This window comes from Neomonachus schauinslandi, chromosome 11 (assembly GCF_002201575.2).
Source record: "Neomonachus schauinslandi chromosome 11, ASM220157v2, whole genome shotgun sequence".
Lineage (NCBI taxonomy): Eukaryota > Metazoa > Chordata > Mammalia > Carnivora > Phocidae > Neomonachus > Neomonachus schauinslandi.
Window position 1 is genome coordinate 56,466,765 of NC_058413.1, and position 18,126 is coordinate 56,484,890.

The window sequence follows — 18,126 nt, forward strand, 5'->3', positions numbered from 1 at the left end:
GGTGTCAAATATAAGGACTCTCTCCCTAACCCTAGATTTTATCCTGTTTGTTTGTTTGTTTGTTTTCTAAAAGTTCTGTATAGTTTTACATTTTACATTTGAGTTCGTGATTTATTTTTAGTTAATTTTCATATAAGGTATAAGGCTTAGGTCAAGGTCCATTTTTTTTTTTTACCTATGAATGTCCATCTGCCCCAGGACCACTGGTTGAAAAGGCTATCTGAAATTTCTCCACTGTATTGTTTTTGCTCTTTCCTCAAAAATGATTCGTATATATTTGTGTGGATCTATTTCTCGGTTTTTTATTTTGTTACATTGATCTGTGTCTCTGTCCCTCCACCAGTGCTACACTCTTGATTACTGTAGCTATATATAAAACAACTCTTCAAATCATGTAGACTAATGATTCCTCTCAGTTCTTTTCACAATTGAAAAAAGGTATTTAGGTTCATTTGTCTTTCCATATAAATTTTACAATATATATTTAAATATGTGTATATTTAAATTTTTTGTTGGGATTTTGATAGGAATTGTATTAAACCTGCATATCAATTTGCAAAGAATTCACATCTTTACTATGTTGAGTCTTCCAGTCTGTAAACACACATGTCTCTCCATTTATTTTGATCATCTTTGATTTTGTTCATTGACATTTTGGAGTTTCCACTTCTTTTTTTTTTTTTTTTTTAAAGATTTTATTTATTTATTTGAGACAGAGAGAATGAGAGACAGAGAGCATGAGAGGGAGGGGGGTCAGAGGGAGAAGCAGACTCCCTGCCGAGCAGGGAGCCCGATGCGGGACTCGATCCCGGGACTCCAGGATCATGACCTGAGCCGAAGGCAGTCGCTTAACCAACTGAGCCACCCAGGCGCCCTGGAGTTTCCACTTCTTGAGCAATTGTAAATGGTATTTTATTTTTAAATTTGGGTGTCCACATGTTCATTACTATTATATAGAAATACAGTTGGTTTTCTTTATGTTTATCTTGTATTCTGCCACCTTGCTGAACTTAATAGTTTTAGAAGACTTATAGATTCCTTGAGATTTGCTGCAGATAGGGACAGTTTTTACCACCCTTTCTAATGTATGTGCTTTTGATTTCCATTTTTGCCTTATTCTCTCTAGAACTTCCAGGACTATATTGAATAAGAGTGGTGATAGTAGATATCCTTGCCTTGTTTTCAGTTTCAGGGGAAATAATATTAAGTCTTTCACCATTAACTCAAGTGCAGTGTTAGCTGTATGGTTTTTGTAGATGTTCTTTATCAAGTTGAGGAAGTTGTTCAATTTTGTCAGACATTTCAATATCAGTTGATTTGATCGTACGATTTTTTCTGCAGTCTCTGAGTATGGTGTTATTACATTGATTGATTTTCAAATATTGAACCATCTTTGTATTCTGAATGAACCCCACTTAATCATGGTATAAAATTGTTTTTTTTTATTCTTATGTTAATCCCCATACATTACATCATTAGTTTTAGATAAAATTGTTTTTATATGTTGCCAAATGATACTTGTTAATATTTTGTTAAGGATTTTTACATCTATAATCATGAAAGATATTGGTTTATAGTTTTATTTTTTGTTTCACAGTTCTCAAGGCTAGAAGTCAGAAATCAAGGTGTCAGTATGGCCATGATTCCTTTGAAACCTGTAGGGGAATCCATCCTTTACTTCTTAGCTTCTGTTGATTTGCTGACAATGTTTGGCACTCCTTGACTTTTATCCACATAATTTCTGCCTCTGCCTTTGTTATGCCATGGTGTTGTCCTGTATTTCCGTGTCTTTACATGGTTGTTTTCTTATAAGAACATAAGTCATATTGGATTAGGAGCCCACTCTATTCCGGTATAACCTCATCTTAACTAATTATATCTGCAATGACCCTATTTCCAAATAAGGTCACATTCTGAGGTACTGGGACTTAGGACTTCAACATATCCTTTTTGAGGGGAAAAATTTAACCTACAGCAGTGCACCCTGCACCACTTAAAATATGCATTTTACATGCATTTATAACTACATCAGACAGTATTATGGTTTTTGCCCCACCATAAAACATAATTTAGAAACTCAAAGGGAAAGAAAAATGTATTATGTTTATTCATATTTTTACTCTTTCCTTTTTCTTCCTTTCTAACGTTCTAAGATTCCTTCTCTCCTCATTTCCTTTCTGTTTAGAAAACTTTCTTAGCCATTCTTTTAGGGTAGATCTGTTGGCATTATATCCTCTAGGTTTTTCTTCATGTGAAAATGTATCTTGATTTCTTCTCTGGTTACAGAATTCTAGGTTGACAGTTCTCTTTCAGAACTTGAAAAATGTTGTGGAACTTTTTTCTGGCCTTCAGGTTTTCTGATGAGAGATCCTGTCATTCAAATTTTTTATTTCCTGTAGTACAGGAAAGGTGTTGCTTCTCTCTCACTCTTTTCAGGATTTCCCCTTGTCTTTAGTTTTCAAAATTTTGTCTGTGATGTGTCTTCTTGATGTGGATTTCTTTGGGTTAGCTTGTTTGAGGTTAGCTTAGCTTCTTGAATCTGTGGGTTTATAGTGTTTTTTGTTGTTGTGAGGGGAGGAGTTTTTTTGGCCAAATTTGAATGTTTTCAGGCATTATTTCAAATACTTTTTCAGCCCTGCCTTCTTTCTTCTCTCCTTCCAGGACACCAATAACATGAATGCTGATCTTTTGTTATAGTCCCACCTTCTTATGACCTGATGAGGAAGTCTTTGCAGTCTTCTTTGCACTCAGTCTTTGCAGCATGGATGGGGGTGAGGCTAGAGTTTTTTCTGGGGTGTTTGGCTCTAGAATAGTAGTTACTATGTAAATTTTCACTCTTACTAGGCTGCCTCTTTTCTGGTCATTTGGCTAGAGAGAGCAGGCTTTTGTTAGGTTTTTTTTTTTTTTTTTTTGTCTGTACCTACTGGCATTTCTGGGTTGCTAGCATCTTCAGTTCCAACTCTGGGATATATGAGGCAAAAAGAAAACACATGGAACTCATCACTGTAGTGTAACTCAGGTCCCAAAGTCTCTAGCCAGTTGGCCTTCTCCACCTTTCAGAGTCTTCTTATGTTTGTTTTTATGTAATGTTCAGGATTTTTTTTCTTTTTTAAAGATTTTATTTATTTATTTGAGAGAGAGAATGAGATAGAGAGAGCATGAGGGGGGGAGGGTCAGAGGGAGAAGCAGACTCCCCGCTGAGCAGGGAGCCCGATGCGGGACTCGATCCCAGGACCCCAGGATCATGACCTGAGCCGAAGGCAGTCGTTTAACCAACTGAGCCGCCCAGGCGCCCCTGTTCAGGATTTTTAATTATACCTAGTGGGGAGAACAGGGAAAAGTGTGTCTGTTTCATCTTCCCAGAAACAGAAGTTCCTAATTTATTCTGCTTTTAATCTGGGCACCTTAGGGAAGTGTAAAGAAGCATAAAATACAGTTCTTGCCTACATCAAGTCCAAAAAATAAGATACCAATGCTTCTAGAAACACAAATGACAGATCTGTAAAAAGTGTGTAACAGTGGAAGTCCTAGGAGATAAAACATCTTTCTTTTATCTGTCTTGCCACAGCTTCTTTTGGTGATCATTTCATTTAGTATTGTTCATTGTTTACCTATCTGTCTTGTCCATCTAGATTATGTTTCTTGAAGTCTTCGTTATCATGGTAACCTCTGGAACTCAGAATAGTGCTTGTCAGTAAAGATATTTTAAAATCAGATTGAAACTCTAGAACTTGTTTGTTGTTTTTGTTTTGTTTTTTACTATAAAAATATGTATCTGAAAATTTCTTTTGTAACAAAACATCTAGAAATTGTGGATGAAGCACAACAAACATCCTTTTAAATGCATAGCTGAACTCAAAAAAATGTAAAGAAAATTCTAAAGCACCAAATGCAAAGAAGGAGTTGAAAACTAAACTGACAAATGAGTTCTGACATCATGAGCAGTTATGAGGCACCTTGTCTTTTAGCATTAGTTTTAGGTAGGAAAAATGACTCCCCTCTGAATTTGTAGTCACTGTTCTGCCTTCCCACAGATTTTGGATTCAAATACACATTACCTTTATTGTTTGGGAAACTTCAAGGTGTAAAATTATCTTAAACTGATCTGGCATTCCTAGAGCTCCAGTATATCTGAGAGAAGCAAAAGCAAAGTATCTTTAAAGAAATGTAGTTTCATGTAAGCCCCTTAGGATTTCTGCAGATTGGATGGAGATCAAACAAGTGCGCCAATCAATTCCAAAACCAGAGGAGGAAATAAACTACCATAAGTAAAAGTCAGGAGAAACACAAATCAGTAGAAATAAACCCCCCAAATCAGATGCTGAAATATAAAGTAACTATTTAGGAAATATTTAATGAAATGAAAGAGAAAATGAAAAGGTGACCAAGGAACAGGAGATTATCAAAAGTGAAATTCCAGATTTGAAAAAGAATCAATGAACTTCTAACATTAAAAAATATATATTGAAATAAAAAACTCAGTGGATAAGCTAAAAAGTAGATTAGACACAGATGAAGAGAGAATTAATTAAATTGGAAGGCAAGTCTAAAGAAATAAGCCAGAAAGCATTATAGAGAAATAACACTTCTTATTGCAGTTCCGAGGGAAAGAATAGCAAAAAATTGGGACAGAATAGATATTCAAAGAAATAGTAGATGTAATGTAGATGCTAGAAAGCTAAGAGCTGTATTTCCCTTATTTCTTTTGCCGATAAGTTTCCAGATACATTCAGGTTCTGACAATCACATGTATTCACATAAGATTGAATTCAGAACCAAGTTAAGTGGGGAAGAGAAATGGTAGTATGTAAAGCATTCGTTTACTAGAATGGATCTAAGGTGTGCATCATGGCTCTGGAAACAAGTGTGATGATAGCTTCCTGATATGAATTATAGCTAAGGTTACAATATGATGCTGGGTGAAACAGTGGTCCAGAGGCCTCCCAATTCTCTGGCTTCCTAAATGTGAAAAAGAAAAAAGTTACTTTGGCAAAATAATTCTGTGGTAGTGTTCATGAGTCATTCCTAGAGAGCCTAATCCTTGCTCATTCATCATTTTGGTTGGAATTGAATATTAAATTCTTTTCTGCTCTATATAGAGATATTATTTGCAGTTGAATGTAGAAAAAGCATACTGAAATTGCTGAAATCCAAAGAGAAAGATCTTACAACATCCAGAGATAAAAGATATATTACTAACAAAGGAATAGTCAGCAACAGACTTCTCAACAGCAACAATGGAAGCCAAAACACAGTAGACTATTATCTTCAAAATGCTGAGAGAAATTAACCATCAACTTAGAATTATGTACCCAAATATCTTTTAAAAACAGGGACAAGATAAAGACATTTGAAAACAAACTTTAAAAATGGAGAAAGTTTACCAATATACCTCACTAAAAGACTTTCCCTTTAGGAACTACTTTAGCTGGTGGAGAAAAAATGATAAACCTGTGGGATTATCTGAACAAAATATTGTGACTATTTAATATCCATTTTGATATATTTTTAAATGAAACTAAAGTGGTGGGCAAAATAATATGAGATACAAGAGGATAATCTTAGTTACATAGTTCCTAAGGTCCTTTTTATTTTGGAAGAAGGTACAGACAGTGATTGATTTTAGATTTTACGTGTGTGTTTTTGATAACCATGAGAAACAGTAGTTGATTTTGTAGTGACTTTCAAAAACATGAGGGAGTAAATGGAATTATATAAACTGAATCCAGGGGCACCTGGGTGGCTCACTCGTTAAGCAGCTGCCTTCGGCTCAGGTCATGATCCCAGCTTCCTGGGATCAAGCCCCACATCGGGCTCCCTGCTCAGCGGGAAGCCTGCTTCTCCCTCTCCCACTTCCCCTGCTTGTGTTCCCTCTCTCGCTGTGTCTCTCTCTGCCAAATAAATAAATAAGATCTTAAAAAATTTTAAAAAAGGGCGCCTGGGTGGCTCAGTTGGTTAAGCGACTGCCTTCGGCTCAGGTCATGATCCTGGAGTCCCGAGATCAAGTCCCGCATTGGGGTCCCTGCTCGGCAGGGAGTCTGCTTCTCCCTCTGACCCTCACCCTTCTCCTTCTCTCTCTCTCTGTCATTCTCTCTCTCTCAAAAATAAATTTAAAAAAAAATAAACTGAATCCAAAAGAAATTAAGAAAAGAAGGGTAAAAAGGGAAGCAGAGAGAAGTCAGAACAAATACAAAGCAGAAACTAAAGGGGTAGAAATAATTCAAAATATATCAATAATCACAGTAAATATAAATGGACAAATCTAAGCAATTAAAAAACAAAAACTCTCAAGCAGGGAAAAGAAATCCAGCTATGTGCTATTTATAAAAAGCGTGATTAAAACATAAATACACAGTACATTGCACACCCACCACAAAATATACATAGCTTAAGAGTTGTATCTCTTTTCTCAGCAGGTACCGGTTGTAAATAGGAATGAACTAGGAGCCAAAATGTGAAACCAAAAATGAAGCAGCTATGTGTAGTTAGTAATTTCTAGTTTAAATTGTAAGGGAACATTGTGGCTTCATATGTGTTATTTTATATTGTACTTTTCCCATCATTGATGATTTGGACTTTAATAAAAGAAATTCCATAGTTTTTAATATCACAAAATGAGAATACTGTTATTATCCTTGGCTTGGATATGTCATGCAGCTTTATGTGGCTATTTTCATTTACTTAGCATTACTTTAATACCTTGAGTGGAGAGCCAGACATTCTCTTCACCTGACTAGCAATGGCCATTTAACTGCAGTAGGAAAAAGCAAAAAAACCATTTTGTATGAAAATTGGTGACAACTGGCACTTAAGATCAGTAGAGTTGTTTATTCTTGGTGCTTAAGATGCTGTCTGCCCAAAGCTCTGAAAGACTTTAAGAAAGAAAGTAATACTTACTATAATACTACTGAGTTTTCGTAGAATTATTACATTTGATAATAAAACCACCTGATTAGTCTCAAAAAATCCACCTAAATACACAGTACTTTTAAAAGAAAAGGGTATAAAAACAATATGTGCCACACAAATACTGACTAAAAGAAAGTTGGACTAGCTGTTTTAATAACAAAAAAAATTAAAGCATTATTTAAAACAAATGTGTTTGCTACATTATTATTAAAAGATTTGATTTACCAGGAAAAAAAAGGCAGTTCTAAACCTTGTATGGAAAATTTTAAGCAAAAATTGACAGAATTACGAAGAGAAGTATATCAGTGCTCCATCATGCTGAAATATTTTAACACAGTAACCATATGAACAAGGATATAGACAAAATTTGAAAAATACAATAACAAGTTGATGTAATATATTTAAGTTAAAGAAGCTTGGTCTTCTCAAGCATGCATGGAGTAGTTATTAAATCTACCAGACACTAGTTTTAAAGCAAGGTTCAACAAACTTTAAAGTATAACATGTTTTCTGACTATAGTACAACTAGTCAAAACAGGATTGGTCAAAATAGCCCATATATTTGGAAACTTAAAACCACACTTGTAAATACAAGTAAGAAAAAAAAAATCTCAGTAGAAATAATACTTACAAAGTAATCATAGTGAAAGTACTACAGATCAAGTACTACAAAGTACTGGTTCTTAGAGGGAAATTTATGCCTTAGATGTTTATATTAGAAGTAGAGAAACTGAAGAATAATGAACTAAGCGTACAACTTCAATAATTAGAAAAAAATCAATAGAATCAATCCACATAGAAATGAAGAATGGGACTACTAAAGGTCAGACATTAATGAAAAGAAAACATATAACATTAAAGATCAACATCTTCAATCTAATTTTGCTCCCTTCTCAAACCCTACTAAAACTCCAACAAAGGAATTTATTTATAAAGCATAAACCCACAAGAAGACTCAATAAAATTTTAAAAGCTGAAAAATAGATGGATTATGGCTAATCCAAGAAAGCCGAATTTTAAACAAAGAACCTCCAGTTTACATCAGAATTTTCTCAAGTATCAAGCATTAACAGCAACAGACAGTTTGGAAAAGCAGATGGAAGTGGGGTTTAACATAAAGAGGACTGGTTAAAAGCCTTAAGAAGCTGTTAAATGCTCACATCCCCTCACCTATTCCATACCACTGAATAACTGCAGGAGCCTGTAGGTTTATTTTCTGGTAAAGGTGAGCAGTGTCTCTAGATTGGGCTTTGCCAGACACAACTGAGCATGTGAATACCATGGTGAAATCAGAGAAATTGGATGACCTTATGCATTTTGAATGTTGAATGTAAAAACTTCTAAGCAGAAAATTGAGAGAATCTTCTTTTAGGGAATATGAGAAGCCTAAAAGATCTAACGATACTGATTTGGGGGTTCCCTAACAATTGGCGCAGCAAAATAACCCTACAATAAAGGTTACTAGTCTAAGGGCCTCAACCACATGCTTAGAGCTTATGGTCATCTTTTTATTTTCCCATTCTTAAGAATGAGGAAACAGGGGCGCCTGAGTGGCTCAGTCGTTGGGCATCTGCCTTCAGCTCAGGTCATGATCCAAGGGTCCTGGGATCGAGCCCCGCATCGGGCTCCCTGCTCAGTGGGAAGCCTGCTTCTCCCTCTCCCACTCCCCCTGCTTGTGTTCCATCTCTCACTGTGTCTCTCTGTGTCAAATAAATAAAATCTTTAAAAAAAAAAAAAAAAGAATGAGGAAACAGTGCCAGACATGATGAATGCATCCAGTATGAAAGAGACCAAAACAAATAAGGGGGAAGAAAATCAACTTAGAACAAACAACTTATGCATGAAGAAGAAAACTTCAAAAATAACAAAACAACAAATATCATTAATCCATTCATATTTCTAGAAATATACTATATCTGTGAGTCAAGAGTAGGATGCAGTATAAAAAAAGGAACATTCAGAGAATCTCTACCCGCCCCCCCCGGAAGATACTAAAAATACAGTAAAATGGAAAACTGAAGTGAATGGTTTGAAAGCTACAGTTAAAGAAGCCACTGGAATTCCTTCTCCAGAACACACATTGTGATTGCATTTATGCAATCCACCATCCACCAGTAAGAATCTACCACAGGGAAGACACTAAACCCATGGTGTGGTCCAGAGTAAACAAGATAGCATGAGGCCTCAGGACCCTTGGGCCCACTCATCACCACTGCTGTAGAAACAGTGAAGTGTTTCCTCAAGTCTGTGGGCTTCACAGCAGAAAAAGCAGAAGCACACGCACACACACACACACCTGGGTGCCATCAGGATGATGAGAAAGAAATGGAGAAGAGACTCAATATTACTGGGCCAGATACAAGAACCAGCATAAAAAGGGGGAGGGGACAATGCAGATAAAATGGAAGAGAAGGGATCATTACCAAAGTTACTTAAGAAAATATCCTGCAATTGAAAGACATGAATTATTACATTGAAACAACCCACTGGCTATTCAACACAATGGGTAGAAATAGACCCATGCCAGTTTCAGAAATCTTGACAAGGAAGATTCCACAAGTTTGTAGACTTAGAAGGCAGAAATACATACAAAGGATCAGGAATCAGAATGGTTTGCGACTTATCAAAACAAAACTGGCAGCTAGAATTCTAACTTAGAATCCTGCAGCCAACCAAACTATCAACTCATATATTTGAGTTCTCAAAAAAAGTTATAGTCCGTAAACTATTACTCAGAAACCTACTGACGGATGTATAATGAGAGAGTAAACCAAAAAGGAGGAAGACATGAGATACAAGACATAGGAGATCTAACGTTGAGAGAGGTAAAGGCAATTCTCAGGGTGAAGAGGTAGGGAAAGAATTTCTCAGATGATAACTATACACTAGTCAGGAAGGTAGTCCAGAATGAAGCAATGTGACTCCAGACCCAGATATGTTGAGGGCCTTCTGTATTACACATTCTCATACCTGTTAATAATGGGTAGTCTGTCCCCAGAATCTCATCTACTTAGCTTGTAGGGACCATGTGCTGATGAAATTCTTGCTCTCTCCTCTGTACCCTGCTGCCTGGATAACCAAAGACATTCATTTCACCCCACAGAAGAATTTTGCTTTGAACTACTGCTGAGAGCTGAAGATTGGCCCCGGTAAGTAAGCTTAGACGCAGAAAATAGAGAGTACCCTACTCCCATTGATCATATTCTGTCACATCTCAGCACCTGGCCCACACTGCAGCCCTGCCAGATGCCTTCAACTGTGTTGAGCCCTATGTTTCCTGGGACTCATTCTTGCCTCCCCTAAATGGGGTTATGATAAACTCTGAAAAGCTGAAGACAGACTGTGATCCTCTTAACCTAATCTTCTCTGAGAACCTTTCTCAAACAGTGGCAATAATGCTTTTTCCATGCACAGCCAGGTTTGTGCTTTCCTGGTGGTTTTTAAACTACCCTTTTTGGGCGCCTGGGTGGCTCAGTTGGTTAAGCGACTGCCTTCGGCTCAGGTCATGATCCCGGAGTCCCGGGATCGAGTCCCACATCGGGCTCCCTGCTCGGCGGGAAGCCTGCTTCTCCCTCTGACCCTATCCCCTCTCATGCTGTTTCTCTCTCTCTCTCTCTCAAATAAATAAATAAAATCTTTTAAAAAAATAAAAAAAAACTACCCTTTTTCATTCATTTATATACAGATACTTACAGTTAAAAATAAGAAAATATTTGAGAAAATCTATTCTTGTCGTTCACCATACTTAAAAAAAAAAGTACATGAAGATAGCAGTAGATTTAGAAAGAGCATTCTATAAAATTCAACAGCTATTTACAAACTAAAAACAAAATAAAACCCTTTACAAATTAGTAATAGACGGGAACTTTCTTAACTTGTGAACTCTACAGCATCTAATACATGTAGTAATGAGATGTTTAAAAAAAAGTTATCTTTAAAATGATGAATAAAACAAGAATATCTATTATCACCACTTCTATTCAACATTACACTGGTTGAAGGCTTGTCCAATATAGTATTTGCAAATTGCATGATCATGTACAGAAAATGTCATAGGACATGTACCAAAAAACTACTAGAAGTAGTTAGTTGGAATTCAGCAAGGTCATGAAATTCAAATGAATATTCAAAAATCATATTTCTATATACTAGCAGCAAACAATTGAAAAGTGAAATTTCAAAAATACAATTTCCAGTAGCACCAAAAAAAATCAGATGTTTAAGGATTAAATTTAGCAACTGTATGTAGGACCTGCATATGGGAAACTACAATGAACAGTTTTTTGCTGAGAGAAATTTAAAAAGACCTAAATAAATGGATAGATATACCATTTTCACGGATTAGAAAACTCAATATTGTTAAGATGTCAGTTCTCCCCAACTGATCTATAAGTTTAATGCAATCATAATCAAAATCTCTGTGGGCTTTTTGGTAAAAATTAAGAAACTGATTCTGAAATTTATATGGGAATGCAAAGGATCTAGAAGAACTAAAAGAATTTTAAAAAAGAATGACACAGGTGCCTGGGTGGCTCTGTCGGTTAGGCGTCTGCCTTCGGCTCAGGTCATGATCCAGGGGTCCTGGGATCGAGCCCCGCATTGGGCTCCCTGCTCAGTGGGGTGCCTGCTTCTCCCTCTCCTTCCCCCCGCCCCCCCATGCTCCCACGAGTGCTCTCAAATGCATAAATAAAATCTTAAAAAAAAAAAAAAGGAATGACAAAGAGGACTTACACTCCTTGATTTACTCTGTGCTGCACTAATCAAGACAATGTGGTATTGTCTTGATTGAATGAATTGAACTGAATGATTGAATGAATTGAAGAATGAAATATAGATCAATAAAACATCCAAAAGTAGACCATTCATCCATACTGACCTGATGTTAAGTAAACATTCAAAGGTAATTCTGTGGGGGAAAGGATAATCTTTTCAATAAATTGTGCTGAAACAACTGGATATTCTTATTTTAAAAATGAACTTAAACTCATGCCATTATAAAAGTTAATGCCATTACAAAAATTACTAGAATTGAATCATTTCCTTAAATGTAAAAGCTAAAATTATAAAACTTCTAGAAGGACATATAGAAGTCTCTGCAGCCTTTGGTTAGGCAAAATTATTAAATAGGATACAAAAAACACAACTATAATGAAAAAAATTGATAAATTGAACTTTATCAAAATAACAAATTTTTTTCTTCAAAAGACGTTAAGAAAGTGAAAGGCAAGGGGCGCCTGGGTGGCTCAGTCAGTTAAGTGGCTGCCTTCAGCTCAGGTCATGATCTCAGGGTCCTGGGATCGAACCCCACGTTGGGCTCCCTGCTCAGTGGGCAGCCTGCTGCTTCCCCTGCTTGTGCTCACCCTTTCTTTCTCTCTCTGTCAAATAAATAAAATAAAATCTTTAAAAAAAAAAAAAGTGAAAGGCAAATCACAGATTTGGAGAAAATACAAAATATATATCCAACAAAGGATTTAATGTTTAGACTATATAAAGAACTCTTACAACTCAATAAGAAGGCAAATAATTTTTTTAAACATGCAAAGATTCAACAAACTATCAAAGAAGATACATGGACGGCAAATAGCACATGAGAAGATGTTCCACAACAGTCATTAGGGAAATGCAAATTAAAACAACAGTGAGATACCACTGACACCTACAACGTACAACTAAAATTAAAAAAAAAAATACCCATGTTACACCAAGTGTCGGTGAGGATATAGAACAATACTCATACACTGCTGGTGGGAATGTAAAAGGATCCCATCACTTAGGAAAGCAGTTTAACAGTGCCTTAAGAAGTTTAACGTTCACCTGCCGTTCACCTGCTGTACAATACAGCTATTCCTCTCCTAGCTTTTTACCCAATAGAAATGAAAGCATACGTTCATACAAAAACTTACTTATCAGTGTTCATAGCTGTTTTATTTGTTATAGAAAAAAATGGAAACAACATAAATGTCCACCAACATTTGGACAGATAAACAAGTTGTGGTATATCCATACAATGGAATACTACTCAGCAGTTAAAGGAAATGAAGTATTGATACACATAACAACATGGATGAATTTTAAAATAACTATGCCAAGTGAAAGAAGCCATACAGTGAAGAGGATATACTGTGTTATTCCATTTATATAACATTCTAAAAAAATGCAAACTAGCTTTTGGAGATGATGGATATATTTATTATCTTGATTGTAGTGTTTCATGGATATATACAAATGTACCGATCAAATGTACACTTGAAATATATTCAGTTAAATGTAAGTCAGTGATACATCATTGAAGCTATAAAAATATATAAGCTACTGTTCTTATTTTGGGTAACTCACTAAGCTTCAGTTTTCTTATCAGTGAAGTGCAAAGACTAATACCTGCCTTATAGGGTTTATTTGAAGATTTTATTCATTTGCTTGTGTATCCAGTTGATTATGGTGCCTGCCTGACACAGAGCAGGTGACTCAATGTTAATTCTGTTCCAGCACCCCCCTGCCTCTTCCAGGGGACTGACAAGGTTATTGGGGGCCTTCAGTTTACTTTCTTGAAACACTTAGCAAAGTCTTAATGGCATATTCTTTCTCATTTTTTTAATGGCTAAATGTAATAGGCAAATGTATTAGAGAATTTAATAGATAAGTTTGCTTTTAATACTAATGAAAACCAGGCACCTGGGTGGCTCAGTCGTTAAGCATCTGCCTTTGGCTCAGGTCATGATCCCAGGGTCCTAGGATCGGCCCCCGCATCGGGCTCCCTGCTCAGCCAGGAGCCTGCTTCTCCCTCTCCGTTTCCCCTGCTTTTGTTCCCTCTCTCACTGTGTCTCTGTCAAATAAATAAATAAAATCTTTATTTTATACTAACGAAAACCTTTCCTTCTCATGAAAGCAGTAGCTTCAAGCTCTGATCATCACATGACTTAACAAAATTTCGGTTTGCTTTCTTTTTTTTCCCCACAGGGTTTATCCATGGCTCAGAGGACTGGGTTATACATCCTTGGGTATATTTTTAATGGGATTTCTATTATGGAACATAGATAACATCTTTTGTGATTCACTGAGGTAAGATATATTTTCAATCTTTAAGAAATATTTTTGGAAGCAATCTATTAAGCAGAAAATTTCATAGGCATATAGAATTATTAGTGCTATGAAGTGAATTTTTCCCATTGTTGAAGTTAAATTCTGAGAATACTTGCTTAATTAACCTAAAAATTTGGACCTAAGACTATTACATAATATCTGTAGGGATTTTTGTGTGTATGCATCACAGAATTACAGAGTTGATCAGATGTTAATTAGGCCTCTGAAATCTGCCTAATCTCCTGGGTTGAAAAAATACTAATGATTTGTAAGAAGCATATAAGATACATGCATATAATTTTGTACTTTAATATACTTAATGTTATTTTCTAAGAAAGGCAAGTGTTCCTTTTACCATCTTGTCAGCAATTTTGTATTGACTAGAGTTTGAATTTTGGGTCTGTGGACCTTAGTCTGTCACTAAGATAAATATCTTTCTGGGCCTCAATTTACATAAAATGAACATGTTGAAGAGGTTAAACTAGTGAGTCCTTCCAACTCAAAATTCTGTGCCCTCAAGTTTTGCATAAACACATATATTGAAAAGCACCAGAGAGAGGCAATCAGCAAAATTCAGACTGTGGGAAATCTACAGGATAAATGGCAGAGGGGGTAAAAAAGGAAAGAGGAACATAGAGATTAAAAGAGACTTAAGGGGCGCCTGGGTGGCTCATTCGGTTAAGTGTCCGACTCTTGATTTTGGCTCAGGTCATGATCATGGGCTGGTGAGATGGAGCCCTGTGTGTCAGCCTCTGCGCTCAGTGAAGAGTCTACTTGGGATTCTCTCTGTCCCTCTGCCCCTCCCCCTATGGGCGCACTCTCTCTCTCTCTCTCTCTCAGGAAGGAAGGAAGAAAGAAAGAAGGAAAGAGAAAGAAAGAGGAAATAAAATATCTAAAAATAAATAAGAGACTTAAGAGATATACTGTATCAACCAAATGCAGAGTGTTGATTTTTTTAAATTTTGATTCAAGCAAACAAACTGCAAAACAAAATTTTAAACTTATGAGAATTGGAACTTTAATCAGTAATGGAATATTTTGTGATATTAAGGGATTATTGTTAATATTTTATATGTGAAAATGGTATTATTATGTTTTAAAGAGGTTTTTTTTAAGATTTATTTATTTACTTATTAGAGCAAGCATGAGAGGGAGAGAGAATCGCAAGCAGACTCCATGCTAAGTGTGAAGCCCTACTTGGGGCTTGATCTCATGACCTTGAGATCATGACCCCAAGATCACAACCTGAGTGGAAACCAAGAGTCAGTCACTCAACCGACTGCACCACCCAGGCAGGTTAAAGCACCTAACCTTTAAAGAGGTTTTAATCTTTTAGAGACACATACTGAAGTATTTAAAGTTAAAATGATACAATATCTGGGATTTACTTCAAAATATGGAGGGGGAGAAGTAGATGAGAGTCTAGATGGTTGGCTGTAAGTTATAATTGTTGAAGCTGGATAATGGGTACATTATAATTTTGCCCACTTTTGCACATGTTTGAAGTTTTCCAAAATAAAAAATTCAGTAAGTAAATATATATTTTAAATGTACACAAACAAGTAATATACCTTGCTTAGAAAACTAAGTTCTGAATGAGTGGTTCTGAATCCGTATTACCCAGCAGAAGCCCCATTAGAGCGTTTACACTGCTGAGATAAGTCATCCTCCTCTGGGTAAGAGCCACTAAGAAATAAAGTACGTTCTTAGAGATGGTAGTTGTCTCAAAAACTCATGGGATATCTAGAGAAATAGTTTTACATTGTTTTTTTTCCCTTCTAATAAATGAGAATATTACTATGGTACACACTTAATCAAAAGATGTAGAATTTGAGACTCAGCTGCGCCTAGGCTGTCCATTAGTACATTACCTTAAAAAAAATGAAAATAACTCTTGTATAGTTCTGATAGGACTTCTCAAAGCCTTCTTTCTATTAATAGACATTGCAGTTTCCAAGAGAGCAATAAACTATGTACTATTTTCTATGTTTTCTTTGAACACAGAATCATTTCTTCATGGAACTTCTGCTAGGAACACTATTCCTCAAAATATACTTTGGAAAACAATATGCAGACTACAGCAGACTTAAGGAAATTAAATAATTGCCCTATCTGAGAATAACATTTCAAATTGCTCAAAGGCTGTCAGCATTAGTTGTTGATATTAAAAAAATAATAATACAGTGATTTCTTTCCCCTTCTTTACACAGGAACTTTCGAAAGAAGGTGCCACCTATCATAGGTGTTACCACACAGTTTCATGCATGGTGGCATATTTTAACTGGCCTTGGTTCTTATCTTCACATCCTTTTCAGGTAGGAAAGAGAGAGTTTTTTTAGCATAGTATTGAAGTATTTTTTTCCCTTTACCCTTCAAATAGGATGTTGTAAATATAAAATGTCAGAGACAAAAATCAGGGACTTATGTTCTAGCTTTGCCTCTGCCCCTGGGTGACCTTAAGCAAGTCCCTTCCCCTCTCTGAAGCTTAGTTTTCTCATCCTTTTCTTTTTTTTTTTTTTAAAGATTTTATTTATTTATTTGAGAGAGTGAATGAGGAGAGCATGAGAGGGAGGAGGGTCAGAGGGAGAAGCAGACTCCCCGCTGAGCAGGGAGCCTGACGCGGGACTCCATCCAGGGACTCCAGGATCATGACCTGAGCCGAAGGCAGTCGCTTAACCAACCGAGCCACCCAGGCGCCCCATCCTTTTCTTTTTTTAAGGTTTTATTTATTTGTCAGAGAGAGACTGAGCAAGCAGTGGGAGCGGCAGGCAGAGGGAGAGGAAGAAGCAGGCTCCCCACTGAGCAAGGAGCCCGATGCAGGACTAGATCCCAGGACCCTGGGATCATGACCTGAGCCGATGGCAGACCGACTGAGCCACCCAGGTGTCCCTAGTTTTCTCATCCTTAAAGTGAGATAGTTGTACTAACTGACCTCTGACACATGACCTACATTTTAAGTAATCATTCATCTCCTTTTTAGAGCAAGTAGAATGTAAACATTTCCATTTCTTTGTTTATCAACATATTTTGTTGTTGTTTGTCAACATATCTTTGTTTATAGAGAACAGATTTAGAGGGGAAAAAGCAGCCAGATCCCCTAAGTAGCAGACTGGGAAAGCATGTGTATCAGAAGTTCCCAGCTTAATTTGTTCCTTCCCTGAGATAAGTTAGTTGCCAGTTTTCTTCCCTTGCTCAAGAGTCTGTTGGAGGTTAATCATTTACAACCAAAATGAAATTAGAATTCTCTCTGATCACACTATTCAAATAATGCCTCCATATCATTCTCCACTTACCAGGCTTTATTGTTTGCCCCCACCAGCTAGACTTAAAATTCCTTGAGATAAGGGACTTTATCTTATTCACTGCTACCCTCTCAAATGCTTAGAACAATAGCTATCAGATAGTAAGCACTCAGTATATATTATTAAATGATTTAATGAATGAATGTGTACCTATTGATCTCTTTACTAGGGGGTCAGAATATGTTTAATCTCAAATTCTTCTCAAGAGTTGAGAGAGCTGAAAAATTTTAGAAAGGGGAAGAAAATTTTCTTTTGAACCAATGTGAAAATTTACTCAACTGAAATTTGTAGAATATTTCCTCAAAATAACATTTGCATCTCAACTCTCTGGAGATCAATTTATTTAGGAAATGTGAATTATCTAAAATATAACTACCTGAGGATTATAGAAAAAGAACTTCTGGGCAGCTAAATAAGAATCATTGAATTCATGCTCTGAAGAGCTCAAGGTTATTAGTCATGGAAGAGCTCTTAAACTCTGACTGTGAGTATATTTATTTTACTTTTTGCAACCTGTTACTACATTGATTATTTGGATTCTCAGCCCATAGCACATTAGAAATAGCTAATTTAAAAGGGACGGGATAGGAAATGTTTGAGGAAATTGAAAAATGATAGAAGAGGAGAAATAATAACTATAAAATGAGCCTGAGAATTATAAACTTAGCACCTTAACACTGCCCAAGAAGTCCCGAGGACATTACTGCAGTGTTATACAATACAGTCATAAAGTTCTATAATAAATAAGAAGTGAAAGTATACTCATCATATGCTATTTTTTTAAACATTAGGGTTCCCACTTTCCCCTTCCCTTTTTCAGCTTCCCCTTTCCGTT

At 36.2% G+C, this 18,126-nt stretch overlaps 1 protein-coding gene across 5 annotated transcripts in view; it reads left to right on the forward strand.

Moving 5' to 3' along the window:
- ACER3 (alkaline ceramidase 3) overlaps positions 1 to 18,126 on the forward strand; it is a 164,011-nt gene that overhangs the window by 140,395 nt on the left and 5,490 nt on the right. For 4 of the 5 annotated variants that reach the window (XM_021704731.1, XM_044919738.1, XM_021704733.2 and 1 more), the window contains 2 exons: positions 13,867 to 13,968; positions 16,200 to 16,304. In XM_021704731.1, the coding sequence (XP_021560406.1) occupies positions 13,867 to 13,968; positions 16,200 to 16,304 (207 nt within the window). The remainder of the gene's footprint in view (positions 1 to 13,866; positions 13,969 to 16,199; positions 16,305 to 18,126) is intronic. The other variant, XM_021704732.2, reaches the window with a different exon arrangement.